The sequence below is a fragment of the Lepidothrix coronata genome, unplaced genomic scaffold (assembly GCF_001604755.1).
Source record: "Lepidothrix coronata isolate B3197 unplaced genomic scaffold, Lepidothrix_coronata-1.0 Scaffold17, whole genome shotgun sequence".
NCBI classification, from domain to species: Eukaryota; Metazoa; Chordata; class Aves; order Passeriformes; family Pipridae; genus Lepidothrix; species Lepidothrix coronata.
In genome coordinates, this window is record NW_016690197.1 from 7,570,209 (window position 1) to 7,587,112 (window position 16,904).

Genomic DNA, 16,904 nt, shown 5'->3' on the forward strand with positions numbered 1-16,904 from the left:
TCGGTGTCAACAGGAATTGTACTCGCCTGGTAGGAAAGCAGCCTGAGCACAGAGCTGTATTTTGTCAGAGAACTAGTGTCTGTTGTGTGAGGCTGATTCCTTTTGCTGAAGGTGTGCTACTTCCTGCCCCTTTCTCCAAACACAGGAAGCTCAGCTGCAGACTCTGCACAAGAGAAACTGTTTACCTGTTCTCCTGTTAGAAAGAAAAACTGCACCAGCACCTGTATCAAGAGTACAGCTTGGGGAATCAGAGGATGTCATTAGTCAGGAATTATACTGCCAAGTTTTGATCTCCCCTTCTCTAGATGTCCAGCACTGGGAATGCTGACAAAGGTGGCTGGCTGTCGGGTTCTCATCTTCTCTCAGATATGGAGAGAACTGTGTGAACAGTATAAAACTCTGAATTTTACCTATTATCAGTAAATCCCAGGTGCCTCCTGGCACTATGGGGGTACATTTGGTCCTACGGCACCAATAAACATTGGTTCCACAAAGTCAGAACATTATGTGTGCTGGTAGAAATTTTTAGCAAGAGAAAGTGTTTGAGAAGTTCCTATGGTGAAGGACTGAAGGAAATAGGACAGTGGTTCCATGCTAATCACCCTTGCATTCAGTTTAAGAAGTAAAATCCAGATTAACAAGATGCTGAGCAGAACAGCAGTTCTTCCCTTACTGACAGGATCAGGCAAACCCCGTTTCAAGGTTTCAGAACCTTGTTTGGGTCTAATAGAACAGATGACTGTCAGGCCTTGGAAAAACTCCTGTTTTCTCCCACTGAACACAGCTTCCAGTAAAGTCTTTAATTACTAGTTTGACAGGAACAAAGGACAGAAAAAACTTCATTTAATCTTCTCCTGCTTGAGAAACTTTGCACTTTTTTTTCTGTTCAGAACATGGAGAAACAAATGTTCTTTTGCTTTAGTATTTCTGCTGCTTTAGTTTTTTGCTGCTCTTGTTACAGCATTATCCACTGCTCCATTATCATTAACACCCGCAAGCTGACATTTGTACAAAGGCATTTTTATTGTTTTAACAGAACCAAAGAAAGGTTGAAAACATTAGACTATACAATACATTTTGGTTTATAAACAAAGTTTTATAGTGGTAAAACATTTCCAAGTGACATTCATGGTCTTGTTCAAATTTTTGCTGCACTTTGGGTCTGCAGACCAATAGTTTTCAAAAATGCAGTAATTGCATAAGGTGGACAAGTATCTCAGCTTCTACAAAACAGTTTGAGAACTCAGAGCAAACATTCTAGAAGAATATCAAAGGCAACCATGATTCATAACTCTCCTGCAAACATTCATCAATAAACAAAAAGTGATCTTTGGCATAAACAATTATGTATTAAAGGCATTAGTAATATTGCATTAATATCAGTCAAGCAACTAAACAGTGATGCTAAAATAAAAAAATCTCACAGAGAAGCCTGAATTGGGACAGGGGGATGTGAGAAGCATTGAGAAGCAATACAGGAAGACTATTTAGAAAATCCCTTTAAAATAATCCCTACTTACTCAGTGTTATTTACTATTAAATAGAAATTACTACATTAAAATTACGTTAAAGATCTGGTATAAACCAACCAAATGCATCCAGGTTAAGGCTCTGGCACCCCTTCCCTCCTCTTCCCATTGCAGGTAACTGCAGGAAGAGAATACTAAGGAAAGATCCTAAGTACCACATATTTCATAATACCCAGACACAAGGAGCAAATTAAAGACGAACATGTGCCTTCTCTTGCTGAGGTCACTTTGAGGCAGATGTACTATCAACAGTTTAACTTCCCTTTTTAGATAACAGTGCAATGAAAGGGGGTGGAGGGGAGAAAATCCAAGTGTAGAATAACTGTTGCAGAGAGGTAAAGGACAGTTGACTGTGCTGTGTCTCTTCCTTTGAACTGTTAAGACTGAGCAGTTTTTGCACAAGGACACTTCTATTCAAGGTGGTTTGATCATGCAACAATTTGCAGCAAATTAAAAGGGTATTATGATGTCAGTGGTGATTTGGGCAGAAGTCTGCAAGTATTCCTTGCAAGTGTAAAAACTCAAACAAGTTTTCCTTTCTGTCAAATGCCAAAAGAGACAAGGCAATTAAATGAATGTGTATGCACATATATATATATATGAAGGCATGTTAAATTATGGAAGGATAAAAGCATCACAGGTCTATTTTAGTGAGGGGGAACTTGGGGGTTTTATTCTTGTCATTTCGTTTGGGATTTTTTTTAAAAGATGCAGTAGCACTTTGTTCAATTCACTATTACTAGAACTTGAAAAAAGATTTTCAGCCTCCAAACTCCAAAAGCAGTAAAAATAATGAGGTATGTGTAGCATTAGGAACCAGCATTTGCTGGGACCATCAGACTACCTAAACAGAGTTTCATGGACCCTGCAGAGCTCAGGATTCAAAAAGCTTATGCATTGCTGAAAACAAGGGCAGTGAGGCTACAGGTCTTGTTTAATCGAGTATCTTTATCTTTTAATTTCCACCTTGAGCAGCTGGAATAACATCAGATGGAGAGAAGAGGGAAATAAGAATAATTGCATGTGCTCATTTGGTTTTCAAAAAGAAAGAGCCAGCATGTGGCATTTTCTGGTCCTCGACATGCAGTCAGCTTAAGAGAACCAGGATGTTTCAGCTCAATACATTGCTGAATTGAGCAAGGAAAGAGTCCCATGATTTAAGGTCTCCAGCCATAAGGCCTAAGGTGTCAACAGTGTGCCACTAACATCCTCTGCAAAACATTTCAGTACAGTACGAGAGTTCTGGAATGCCTACCTACAGAGTGACAGAGACAGCTCCAGTTTTTGTTAAAGTACTGTTGCCAAGCAAAAATCAAAAGCAAAAGAAACCCCAATATCAGTTCAGACATGGAATTTTAATCCTCAGTTTACAACTGTTCTGCTGCCCCACCTCCCCTCTTTTAATTAAAAGCCCCACACCATCATTTCTGCATGGTTTTAGAACAGCCAGCTAAAATCCTGTTGGAAAGTTGAATGTTTCTATATTAAAGATTTGTCCCAAAAAAAACTGCCAAGTAACCAACAGTGTCCTAAACTCTCAAGGCAAGCTTCAAGTGAGGTCCATGTTTTATATCATCACATGGGAACTACTGGAATATATAGTGCATAACTGAAATGTGCTTCTGGGAATACAGAATTCACTAAGAGAATCTTGAAAAGCAAACCAAAAAAAATTAAATGATAAGAACTGTCTACTGTTGACAGCAAATTTGAGGTGTTTGATATCAAATGTGTTCCAAAGACATTTGAAATGCATTATCTTATAATTCATACCCTTAGAATGGGGCATTAGCATAAGCTAATCTTAAGCTCATGTATACAGCACCTTTTGCTGTTCATATATCTCTTCTGTTTCCAAAAAAAGGCATTTTATGTTACAGAAAACAATACTTATGTGGCAAGTGTTTACTGATACCATGGGGTTTTTCTGACCCAGCGAAGAGTGAACCCAGCATCTGTTCTTATCTTAATGGATGCTGCTTCAGCTTCTCTCACAGTTTCCTTCACAGACTGCATGAGATTCTGGGCATTATGAACCAACATCTCAGTTGCCTGTCAAGAAAAAGAAGAATTTCCAATATGTCAGTAAATACCACGATTAGGACAGTAGTATGGAAACTCTTTGTGCACAAAGACTCTTAGTACAAACATCTTAATTCAGGTAATTGCTGACCTAAACTATGAAACAGTAAGTGAAGCAACTAGTCTACAGAAACCAACAAGTGTTATCCCCACTCAAAACAAGGCTTTCCTGTTCTTTGCTGTATATTTGTGCAAAATCTGAATTAAAAAATGTTTAGCGTCGCTAAGTAGAAAAACCTTTAGCAGAAGCCAAAACTGCAGGATTTCACCTGCAAAGATGCATTTGGAAGGTAACTGAGCTGCAGGGAGTAGAGACGATGTTGGAAAATAAACGTTTCCCGCGGAATCCACCCGAGGGCGCCCCTGCCCCTCCCAGGTCCAGCCTGCCGCTCAGCTTTTCACTGGCAAATCAGGGAAATTACCAGGTTGTTCACAGCAACATCGGAACCCGAGTAGCTTTTTGCCTTGTTCCTCTATTAAACTGTAGCTTTTGAGCCAGAAACCAAACTGCTGTTCTAAAATTATCTTCACTGAACAGCTAAGGTAAGCTTCCAAACACTGAGTTCCCAGAACACATCTGACAGAACATGTTGTTTATTTTTCTCCAGAACACTGATGAACAATTCCACGCTACCCATCAGGTTTTACACCTCTTACCTGTTCCGACTCTTCATCGCTGATATTAGTTCTGCCCAGCATGGTAGCTTTGACAGTGGAGAGAATTTTCAGCTGTGTACTGATGGTTGGGATTCGCTCACAGACCTAAGGAATGGGCATAAAAACCACTTCACATTGTGAACTGAACCCATACATTATCTACTGGGGTTTTTTCAGATAAACTTTTTTATTTTCTTTTACTATTAGAAAAGGAATAAGATAGAGGGGATCCTATAACCTTCCAAGACTTTCTGATGAACATTGGTAGGATACTTGAATCTTATTTTACTTGCTCTGGGAATTTTTGGGGTGGAGCCAACATTTTTCCTTTCTTCCAGATATTACTCAGATATGCTTGGTTAGGAATGGCATGATGCATATATATTTGGCTGAGACTGAAAAAACTAGAGGAGTGTTATATTTCTGCTACTATTCTTTGATACAAAGGAATGAGTAGATGAAATACAAAACAATGCAGACTTAGGACAGACCAGTATTTATACTTTTCAGTGCTATTCAGAAATATACAAAATATTCAGTATTATTTCGTATTACTAGTATTTGAAAAATAGATGCTCTTTGGCCACGAGCATCTTTCACTCACGTGCAATCAAATCCAAGCTTTACAGAACACATATTCCTAGGGGATCTAAAAGTAGACCCAGAACTTGACAGAACTTTATAAGCCAACAGGATACAGGATTTACTGGCCGACTCCTGTGCTCACCCACACTACGAGAGGAACAACGAGAGAACCGCGTGAGGCATTTACAGGCGAACTCGTTACCTGCAGGAGGTTTGTTCTAATGCGCTTGTCCGTGCACTGCTTCGCCACCTCCTTGGCTAATCGCGTGACCTCGTCCGAAGCCTTGGCAATATCCTTGGCACACTGGATGAGGGCCCGCTTGTTCCCGCTGCCTCCTCTGACCAGGCGCGACATCTCGGCCATGAGCAGCGCCATCCGCTTCGCCGCCGCGATGATGTCGTTGCCCTGCACACAACAACAGGGCAGCGTCAGGGCACCGCGGGGGCTGCCAGGAGCCAGCGCCCAACGGCAGCCGGCATTTGGGTGGCAACACTTGGAAGAAGTTAAGGACGGAAGAACCATATGTGAACACAGAAGAGGTTTCTTCAAGGAACAGGGAAGATCTGCACTAATTACACAGTTTCTGGCAGTTTTGTTCCTAACACTGAGGGGAAAAGTTCTTTTCAAAACTGAAAAAGAAGTTGTAAAGTGTTAGTTTGTCCATGGAATGAGAGTTACTCCTCTGCTGACTAGATTTTAAGATAAAGCACGTTATTAGCATCCAAAATTTCAGATTTCCCCAGAAACCCACTTTTTAAAGTTAAAAAATGTGCTAAGGAGCCTGATAAACCACATAGCACTGATTAAGTTAAATAGTTGTAGTCGTAACAGTTGAGCATAAAATTTTCAGTGGCATATGAAACTGAAGTTGTTAAAGCATAAGCTATGCTGCTGTAATGCTAAAAGATAAAGGGAAGAGAATCTGACATACAAAACTTTTGTCACTGGTAATGTGGAAGTGAGATGCAACTATTACTTTTTTTAAAAGTTATTCCTTGAAAATAAGTCTTCCTTTTTGATAAAATCTCTCCCTTTAAAATAAAGCTTCCAGGAGAGAAGAACATGGTAGTTGAAAAGATAATCTAGTGATATTTCTTACATTAAAATCCCAATTTCTTGTACATCAAAAATTACAGTCACAGAAATACATGAGAAATATTTGAAATACGAATTGTGACCAAGGCAAAACCATTTCTTAAACACTGTTCCAGAGAGAAACCTAGTGCAAGGGAAAGCAGACCTAGCTGATCAATTGTTAGTAGTCTGTTAGTTTAATTAGTGTATTTATATTATTCCCCTTTGTATAAATTTGTTAGTCAAACGTGAACTATCTGGTGCCTTGAAGCATTCCTGTTGCATGGATGAAATATTACCAGAGTGAGTTTATGTATTAGCACACTCTTTCCTTGGTGTTATTCCATAATTAATGGCCAAAGTTCACAGCAAAGAGTACACAACGAGAACCCAACTTAGCAAATGTGTTCTCAACCCTGTGCACACACTTCCATGACTCACTATGAGCAAATTTAAGAAGATATCCCAGACATTTTGCAAATATAGGTGACACAAAAAGCTGAACTATTCATGACCGTGACCTATTAGCTAAACAGTTTGCTAGTATAACCAGTTAGGATGCAAATGACATAACACAAAACTTTTCCATGTTTTCACGTAGAAGGATCAAGAAATTAGGACCAGTGTCATTTACGAAGCCCTCTAACAAGTTATCCAAGCATCAGAATCTGAAAAGGACAAGAACATTTTTAAAGCCCTTTTTATTAAAATAGTTCAGTATATCTATCTATGTAAATACACACATGTACATATACATACACCCCTAACTTTTGTTAGTTATGGGACACCAACCTTATTTTTTGCAGCATGCTATGAAAGGTGCCCAGTCTTGCAAACATTTGTGCTTAGACAGAAGAGACAGGCTACTTGTGAATGTCTGAACCTCATGTTAGATTTCCACTGGTTTCATATAGACACGATCTCAAATCAGGAGCTAACAGCATTCAGTGCAGCTTCTTCATTAGAGAATTCTCTCAAGACCAGCATTTGCAATACAGCCCAGTGCAAGCCAGCAGTCAGTCCTCTTCCATGAACACTGCCATACAAAGCCATTCCTTGTTGGAAAGTATTGTAATTGATGGCATCAGTGGAGGCAAAGCACAGCAGACACCTTAAAGGACTTCTTGAATGCTGTATACTCTGCTCTATCCGGAAGTCATTAAGAAACCATTAACCATGGCTTGCCAGGTAGCCCAAATGAATGGAAAAAAGAACAGGAAGGGAGGAGGAAAGACAACCCCTATTACAATTTGAAAACTGCCATAACAAAGAAGACCAGGCAGATGCAAAGGGAGAGGAAGCCTTTGAGTATTAATAAGTGACCCAAATCAAGCTTCAATCCGGCACTGACAAACAGATCTAGCAAATTCGTGAAGCCACTCTCAGTCCTTAAAAAGAAGTGCAGACACACTTATTCATTCAGAACGGCGGACCCGGCAGGGATCAAGAGTGATGCACATGTGTCACGTTCCAAATGGCTGGATGCACGCGGATCAGTCCCCGGGGACTCAGGAGTACCTTACTAGACCACTTGGTTGCTTCTCGATGCAGAGACTGAGCAGCAGCCAGAATGGGCTGGTTAACGGGCTGATTGGTTGGCATTAACAGCAGCTCAGGCTCGTAATCATCTTCAGTGTCATAGGGGAGAGTGAATTCAACATCTGCATCATCCTCCTCATCTACATCTACACCAGCCTCAGCCGCTTCATTAATCACAGTCACATCAGGCTTTGCAGGTGGCAGCAAGGGTGGAGAAACAGGGGACAGTTAGTACAAGAAGCAGAATTTGGTAGAAGAGCACAAACTGAGCAGTTTTAGTGACCAAAACATCCTCTTGGCCTCTCAGGATCTGACAAGGCAGCTCTAGGATCAGGTCAGGGGGAGAAGGGGAAGGAATAGAAGATTAGCAGAAAGAAACAAACATTTCACCTGTGAATCAAAGTTACCAAAAATATTAAGAACTTACAATTCAAATATGCAGGAGCATTTTTCATCTGAGCAAACAGCTTCTACAGACAGAGGCTGACTCACAGAACAACATTTTTCTGGCAAGACAATGGTGAAATGAATGGATTTTCTCTTTCAATGAAAGCTGTTCTGACTGCACAGAAGCAGGCACAGCAGCTGATGACTGTGGGTTTTGTGCACACAGAAAGCTTTGTCTGGAAGCCTGTTCATATATGTGATAAGAGGAGACAGCAGCAAGAGCACAGAAAAACCACTAACACTGCTTGTTGTAGAGTAAAAAAAAAGATGGGATGGGAAACACTGTAGAAGTGAACACTGACATATCACAGAGAACATGTAAAAGAGCAAAACTGGGTTATGAAAAGAGGAGGTGACACTGGATGTTATGAATGCCATGAATATTACAGTTCTTAAAAAAGACTGAAACAGAAATAGTAGAATAAGAGGATTATGAAACATATGATACTGTTTTGCCACAATATGTTGTATCCATTACCTTCAAAAAAAAAGAAAGAGGATTCAAGCAAATATATTGTATTAGGGTAGATCAAGGAAGGAGGTGAGTGGTATAACAATACAGGAATTAATAACATTTAAATACAAAAATAACCTACAAGTCTACAAAACGTATTTCTTCAACTAAAGACAAGTGTGATAAAAGTCAAGGTACCCTTACCAAAACCTTAGCATTTTCAACTGTGTTTTGCTTAAGATACTGCCTTTTATTGAAAAAAACCCAATCTACACCAACAAAAACACACAGGAGTTTTGGAAGTGGTAACTCTTACATAAGGCCAAATCAACTCGCCTTCAAAGGCAGTTTATATTTAAGTCTTAATTAATGAAGTTTCCAAATATCCCACATTCTATGATTTATCCAAACTAGGGGAAAAGCCAGGGAAAACTAAAGCAAGACATTGTTTGGTTTGTGCTCCATGATAGAAATGGAGTACATGAAAGCCCAGAAAGCCACTTAGTGAAGAGGAGTTTTTGTAAAGAAGGAGAAAAAAGAAATAGATTTTAATTCTTACAAGAGTGAAGAATGTTATCAACATTTTTTAAAGACTAAGTACTTGTTCACCCCCACACACTTTACTACAGGTGAACTACCTTACCTTAGTAGACTAAAGTAATTCAGCAAAAGAGCAAAAGACATTTGACACACAGTCTGTTGTGATTTAGTATGAAGAAGACCTTATATTTCTGTCTTTCCAGGTTTAACCCACATTCCTCATCAGCACTGACCATCAAGCCCTCTTCCACCCAATAAAGTGACTTCAGAGACTACAGAAGTGTTTTTAAAACTTATCCCCCAAAACACTGCCAGAATAACTGAACTTTTATTGCTAAAATGGTACTGCTAAAAAAAGAATTAGAAGGACAATTGCTGTTCTAACTTGCTGGTTTGTTGGTCTCAAATTAGAGAAATAGCAATGAAAATAGTGTTTTATAATCTAAAGTCACTGACCTTAGATCTCTTTCGTAATCTGCAAGGAATTTTAAGTTCTGCTGATTGGCTTTGATAAATATTTAAACAGTTGCACTACTTAATTTAGAATGCATATTTTATATATATAGGTAATTTAGCATATATATGGTAAAAGGATTTTTTGACCTACTCTGTATTGTTAAGTTACCCATTCTGGGATTCCAACATAAAAACACTTTTAGGAAGCTGAAATTAAGGCTTTTAGCCTCAGAACTACCTTCTGAGATGAACAATACATTCCAGGACTGTCCCTTCAGTAATATAAAAATGTGTTTTCTATATCCAGAAGTATGGGGCAAATAGAGCTTTTCATTTTGGGGAAGAGACATCCAAACAGATTTGCAGAACTTCTTTTGTATTTTATCTGTACTTTCAAAACAGATGTTCCTTAAGGCCAAAGCACTGAAGTTGATTTTGTAAACTATTCAAGTTTGTCTCCTCACTCACCTTCTAATTTGGTGGAGAAAAAAAGGGGAAATTTTAAAAGCTGAGTTCTGACTCCTTAATTTACATTTGCAGAAGCCTAAATCTCAAAAGTTCTTACTCAGCTTCTGCCAGAGGAAAAATGTAGCTCTTTGGGGAAGGGGGTGCCAGAGGGCAGAAAGAGAGAAAGGCAAAAAAAAAATTATATTAGTATTTGCAAGACTGATGAATTCACACTACTTTGTCCTAGCACTGAAATGGTAAGGAAATTAGGGATTTCAGCCTTGATAGCAAATGTGACCTATTACAAACAAAGAATGAGACCAGGCCGCTTACATATGGTCACTTTTCCCCTCATAATTGCAGATTAACTGCAAAGTAACTTGCAGCTTCTTCCAGAATTAAGACAAACAAGTACATGATTCCTGCAGCTGGCATCTGCAACATCCATACAGACTTTTCAAAGTCACTTATATATAGCAATCAGCTTGTCAGCCTACACAGGCATAAGTATTAGTGGCTCTCTAGGCAATACTAGCAGCAAGGATCACAAACAGCTTAGCATACAAGGCATATTTGTGTTCCCAGGGCTATGTTAATAAAGCATTCTAGCAATTCTAAGTATTAGAACAGTTGACCCTAGTTCACTTTGAACTTGAAAGGGTTTCTAATTCCTCCTACTGCAGTATTTTTACTATTTGGTCTATGGAAGACCCTGTCATGATACAACTGAATTTGGACGAAACACACAGATACTAAAGTTAGAAGATAATCCTTTTAGTGCACAACACAACAACTTCTTACCTTGCTAGACCATTTCCGGGCTTCATCGTGCAACTGTCTGGCAGCCATCATCATGGGCTGGTTAATTGCTTCTCCTGCTTTCTGCTCTGGGAACTCTTCATCCTTTTCTTCAGGTGGTGGCGGTCTGGGTGGGGGAACCTCACCTTCTGGAAGTGGTGGTTTGGGAGGAGCAAGCTCATCAGTCAGCTAAGGAAGGCAAAAATCTTATTCAGTGCAAGGCAACAGTACATAAATTGAGTAAAGGATGGTGTCATGGCAAGACATGATTGTACGGACTCAAACCTTTTTCCAGTTTTTCAAGTGCATCCTGTTAAAGAAAATACCATGTTTTAATCTTTTCTTTTGAATGCTGGATTACTATTTTTTAGACTTGAGGCTACTTGTACACCTGGCTGGCCTGACAATACCTTTTATTTCTAAGGAATAAAAATATACTTTAGTAATTTCAGTGTGTAATCCACACATCAGTGACAACCGTGTATTTTACTACAAACTGTGCTGCACTTACATGAAGGTGCTCAAGGTCAGGAGGAGGAGGGGGAAAATCTGGTTCCTGAGGCTGGAAGGCTTCTCTGACTTTGGCCACAGCTCCCAGAATTCTGTATCCAGAATCCAAGAAACTCTTCTGCAAACCTGAACAGAAAACCCAGTACCAGTTTAATAGTGTTTGGTAATATTCAGAACACTACCCTCCAAAAATGCTTCTATAAGTGTACTTGGCAGAGTACATTATATGTGTTTTTAAAAACTACCCAATTGTTTACAGTGGACTCGCTCATTTGAAGTGTTAGTGTCATATGCAACATGCATAAAATAAAGCAGGCTGAGTAGTAGTCACTATCAATAGCCAAACTAATTCCTGAACAACTTTTAGAATCAAAGAAATTATATTAAATTTTCTTATAGAAAGTAGTACTACTTAAAACTAGTAACAAGTACTTCTAATTAAGATTATGAAATCACATATCAAACTACAATGATGAATTCTTTTTCCCTTGAATATGCCAAAGGCCTTTGACTGTATTTGAAAAGAGCGGGATTTAGCAGTTAGCAGTGTGACCTTGATTTCATCATTCTGTGAGATTTAAGTGTATACAGTATTTGCATAAAAGAGGATACACAGCTGTACAAGAAAAAATGAGCACTAGTTCACGTCATCTTCAGTCAGTAAAAAGTACATCTTAAATTAGCTGACTGAATCCTTACCAGGATCAGAAATGTTTCCTGCCACAGCTTTAGCATCCATTACCATCGGTGATATAGTTTTGCTTAGCTCATCAGAGGCTGCTTTAACAGCCTCCCGAAATTTAGGGTCTTCTGAATTTTCCACCTCCCTCTTTGCCACCAGCAGGATGCGGTTTGCTCGTCTTGCAATGCTGGTGGCACCGGCTACCAGCATCTGAGGCTGCATGTTGGCCATTGCAACTTTACATTTATCAAGATCTTTCTTAATAGCCTCTTCTGATGCATCCAGCAGAGATTTAGTGTCAATGGCTTCATCCACCAACCCTGAAATATAAGTTAAACGTATCAGTATTCTAGTTTCATCTGTGGAAAGGGATATTTGGTATTTTATAGACAGTTCACAACCAGAAAAGTAAGTATTTTAAAACTGGGGTCTGGGGAAGAGCAGGAGAGGGCATGGAAATTAGACTGAATGTACTACTGCAGTTATTCTTCTGGTTATGTGGTACCCCTGTCACAGCAGCCATGGTGAAGGTTGCTAATCACATCCTGAGCTCTTACTCATCTACCATGGAACATTGTTTCAGTCAAGAAATCGTTTATACAGCATATGCAGCAGAGATTCCTTCCTGCCACCAAATTTCTTTAAGCACATTCAGTACTTTTTGTACCTCTCCCATTCAAAAGGAAATATCCCTCTGCTGTGCTTTTACATGGGGTGATGCATAGTGACAAAGCAGTAAGATTTACAATACCCACAATTTAATCATTGGGATGGAGAAGGAGGTAGTATACAGTCAGGTGTTTAGTAGATCAGTGCACTTGGGAAGGACTGAAACATTTCAGTGTCTCAGCAAGATTCAATAGATCAGTAGCTTTGTTTTATTCACTGCATTCATCAAGCTGTAACAACATTTTGAACATGTTTTCTTACCCTCACTTATCTGTCCTATTTCAACATGCCAAGATTATACAGAAAAAACCTCAAGTTGTCACAGTGATATACTGCTAGAAGAGCAATTGCAATAAAAAGTAATGGTATTCTGGTTTTCCTACAAGAGAACTAAAGGGCTATTTGCTCCCCTCAGCTCAGTATTAACACATCAGAAGCCAGCTATTTTGCATATGCTGTAACATATACATATTCCTCAAGTCAGAGACCATGTTCCCACTTCTCTTATTTTTAATCAGTCATTACTCTTATGCATGTTTCATCAGTCCAAACAGAATGCAGAAAAATCTACAGAAGCTAGTTAGCCACAGGTAGGATCTTCAACAAAAATTCCTACTTTACCTGTCATTTTTTCTACATTATCAATCCACTGGTTTTTCATGGTCTCAAAATGTTCATAAGCAGCTTGATTTCCAGGATTTCTCAGGAGGATACGAGCAGCTGATACTACCTGGCAACAAAAAACGTTTTTAATTATCAGTATATATCAACATCACACATATTCTTGAAAATGCATTTGTTTTTTCAAGACTGGATGTGTAGCTCCTCATTTGAAATACTAATTCATTAATTCTAGTGCAACATCCAGCTGCTTGAAGATCTACAATACTTCTGGAATTTGTTGGCACAAATACTTTTTTCTGGAACTTCAATTACATACTAATATATCTTACAAACAACTCTTGAAAGCACTAAAGTACAATATTTATTACACTACCAAAATTTTAGGTGGAAGTGGGTGCTAGAGCAATTTTTTCCACTTTCATATTTTACTAAGCCTCAAAATCATTTTAAGTCTAAGTCATAGACACTTTTGTCGAGAAGTTGAAGAGTAAGACATGTAATATCATCATTTTGTTCTACTTGGTATCATATATATAAATATTTTCCATTCCCCTTTTAAGAGTGTCAGCGCTATGTTCCTTGCTGGTATTAACATCAAGAGGAGAAGCATAAGGAGAATTCCACAGAAGTCATCCCCAGCCCTTCTAACAGCCCTTCCAGCCCAAGGAAGCCAACCTGTGGGGTAAGTTCCCTTGCTGATTTCACTGTTGCCTGAATGCCCTCCACAGTAGTTTTATTTGCAGTTCCAACTGCAGCTGCTTTTTCTGCTGTAGCTCCCAGTTTAGCAGCATGGTTTTCAAAGTTTGCTGCTCTTTCATCAAACACCTAGTTGTCAGAAGAGAAAACACATTAAAAAAAAGCCCAAACCTTCCTAACAGAATGCACAATTTCTTCAAAGTGTCAGAGACATCTTCATAACATCCACATTTCATTCATCCTGAGAGGATGCAAGAGGACACAAAAGCTTTGAAGGTGTTTGATTTTTTTTTTATCTCTACATTACTGGACTTGCTTCTTTACTAACTCAGTTGGGCAACTAAGGATACATACATATTTTATAGTTTTGAGGTATTAAGTTCATTCATTCCTGATGACTACTGCTGCAACAAATACTGTGTTAAAACTATTTTAGCTCCTAGAGATTAATCTTCAAACCCATAAACCAAAAGTAACTATATTTTAAAGATAAATAAGGGAGTTTACCCTAAAAATTGAAGTTTCACCTTGGAAAAAAATTCCTTCCTTTCACAGTCCTTTCAAGGAACAGAATACTTTGACAAAAAGCCATCCTGTCATAAAGCTGAATTCTCCAAGGCCTTGGGAATAATTTTAATCATGTTTAAAACAAACTAGACAAACAGAGCTGCCACACACAGAGTTTTAGATACTTCACATGCAGTCAGTAGCTTTGAAGTACCAGAAACAATATCCAGGAAGAAAAGAAGTTGAATCTGTTGATAAATCCTGGCATGAATTTGACTATTGTAATCAGCTTATGTAATGCTGAGATATAAAATCCACTAACTAGTGTGTCAGCAGTTTTTGCACAAGAATTTTCAGCCAGCTGAAGGCAATGTGATACCAACATTACAAGGAGAAATCTTTGCCATTTACTGAAGTCAGGGACAACAGAGTTTCCAGGGATATACAATTCACAGTCTCCAAGAGTCCAGAGTGAGATTTGCATAGTAATAATTATGCTGTCAGAATTAGTAAACATGTAACAGAAACCTGAGGAAAAAATACCAATTCTTTCTTCAGAACACTGGTTTATTTTTAAAAGTACCAATTCAGGTAAAATTAAACACTAAGTGAAGCTTCCCATGGGAAGGAAAAGACCACCTGGGTATACTTGCCTCATCCCTGTTGGGAGCATCAGAGGGAGCAGTGGCTGCGACCGCTAACAGTTTAATAGGAGTTGTGGTGTCACTGAAGACATCAGAAACTTCCTGGGTCATGGCCTCTTGCATCCGTGTTTTAAGATCCTTAAAATACAGGAAAATTATTGGCAAATGATACAGGGATATGAAGTTTGTAGGGAGTCAAATTCCATAAAACCTCCTCTTGTAAAAAAACCCCATTTCAATACCAGACATAAAAATAAAATAACCTTAAAATCATGATTAATTACCTTTTACATAATTTGAAATACACGAAGCTTACATACTACTCCTGGAAGCAGCATTAGAAGCTATGAATAGCATCATTTGAGATCTTGCCCCTCAAATTTGCAATGCTAGCACACTATTTTCTTTTAAAAGAGACTTCCATTTTCCTACTAAATCGTTCATTTGGAATTAACCCCTAAGCATGATAACAAGGTCTTTGTAGAAAGTTTGGTTGAAACAGCTCAGCTAACTCAACAGGTTTTTTGGAGCACTTTTCTTTTTATTGATGCCTCACACACACAAGCGCTTGGTCAGAGGAGCGCAAGTGCTTCAGTGTATCGTGTGCTTGCCTGCATGAGAGCAGACTTGTACCTTCAGTGAGTCCTGGAGCTGAGCAGCAATTGCCCTGGCTTGAGGAGACTCCCCCTCCCCTCTGGCAGCGAGGTCAGCGAGCTGAGCAGCCAGCTGGTCCACACGGTCACACTTGGCAAGCAGGTCTTGCCGGTAAGGGCCCATCATGACGTTGGCTAAACGGCGACCTTCCGCAACCAGACCCCGGATTGCTGCCTGCCCTACAGGGAACAAGTCATCTTGCATCAGCATGCGGTGGAACAAAAGACTGAGTGCACAAATCAGGTGCACCATGAAGTACTGACACATACATGTACACATCACAATTCTTGGGGTTTTTAAAACACCTTTCTAGGTGGTGGAAAAGATCTTCTGCAGTTTATTATTGAGTAATTGCAGATCAAACCCACAGAGGAATTCAACTCTCTCCAGTTCCTTTTTGCTTAATTCAGCAACTCTGGCTAGAGATGCATCCCTTTTAACTACAGTGGTCTGACAGAAGTTAACCATGACAGCTGTCAGGTATTTCTACATAACTGATCTGTTAACTCCAATAGAAAGCACTTGCAAATTCCAAATACTGCTATTCACCCCCAAATCATCAGAAGATGAGTACCAGAAGCAAGAGGAAAAGCCAAGTAGAAACCATAAAGAAAAAAAAGCAGAATGCCCCCTCCTAGAATTCCAGAAACCATGCATAAGAAGTGTCAAGTATCCGGGATTGGAGGGGATGGAGGGGGTAGGGAACGCCTTACAAAGGCTCTGCAGTGAACTAAAAGTTTTTCTGTAATAGAAAAAAAAAATATCATTTTTAGCATAGGTGATTCCCTTCATTCACTTAAAGACACTTCCTGCTCTTTCATAGGAATGTAATTCTCTGCTCTTTCAATAACACAACAGTAGTATTCTTTTAAAAGAACTCATCATATATTAAGTCCCTCAAAGATCTACAGAAGAATAATTTTAAGCTAATGCAATCCAACTTTGTGATCAAGCTCAAAATTACTTAGGAAGTTGTCACGGTACCAAACTATCCAAGAATCACTCAGCACTGCCACCATCATTTTAGAAAACTTATCAGCGTAGCTAAGTTTGGTGCTGTTGGAATATCCCAAGATGTTTTCTAATTACTCTTTTGCTAGGTCAAGTGCAGCCAAGCAAGTATCCTTCACACACCAGTTTACTATTTCGGTACATCTTGCCTAGTTTGTATGTGCCAATTATTACTACTTCAGCCATCATTTAACTCGGGTAATTCAGAATAGGAGTGCAAGTCAATATTTGTAGCAGCCAATACCAGTCAAGTAGCTGACGTGTTTATAAAACAAAATACACATTATGCCTCTATTTT

At 39.0% G+C, this 16,904-nt stretch overlaps 1 protein-coding gene across 4 annotated transcripts in view; it reads right to left on the reverse strand.

Moving 5' to 3' along the window:
* Positions 1-1,004: 1,004 nt before the first annotated feature.
* The window catches only part of VCL (vinculin), a 59,289-nt gene continuing 43,389 nt past the window's right edge, over positions 1,005-16,904 (reverse strand). For 3 of the 4 annotated variants that reach the window (XM_017806872.1, XM_017806873.1, XM_017806875.1), the window contains exons 12-21: positions 15,575-15,774; positions 14,951-15,079; positions 13,770-13,919; positions 13,092-13,200; positions 11,819-12,121; positions 11,121-11,245; positions 10,613-10,798; positions 5,056-5,259; positions 4,269-4,373; positions 1,005-3,581 (exon numbers count right to left, since the gene is read on the reverse strand). In XM_017806872.1, the coding sequence (XP_017662361.1) occupies positions 3,435-3,581; positions 4,269-4,373; positions 5,056-5,259; positions 10,613-10,798; positions 11,121-11,245; positions 11,819-12,121; positions 13,092-13,200; positions 13,770-13,919; positions 14,951-15,079; positions 15,575-15,774 (1,658 nt within the window). In that variant the 3' untranslated portion in view covers positions 1,005-3,434. Of the gene's footprint in view, positions 3,582-4,268; positions 4,374-5,055; positions 5,260-7,446; positions 7,657-10,612; positions 10,799-11,120; positions 11,246-11,818; positions 12,122-13,091; positions 13,201-13,769; positions 13,920-14,950; positions 15,080-15,574; positions 15,775-16,904 lie in introns of all 4 variants that reach the window. The other variant, XM_017806876.1, reaches the window with a different exon arrangement.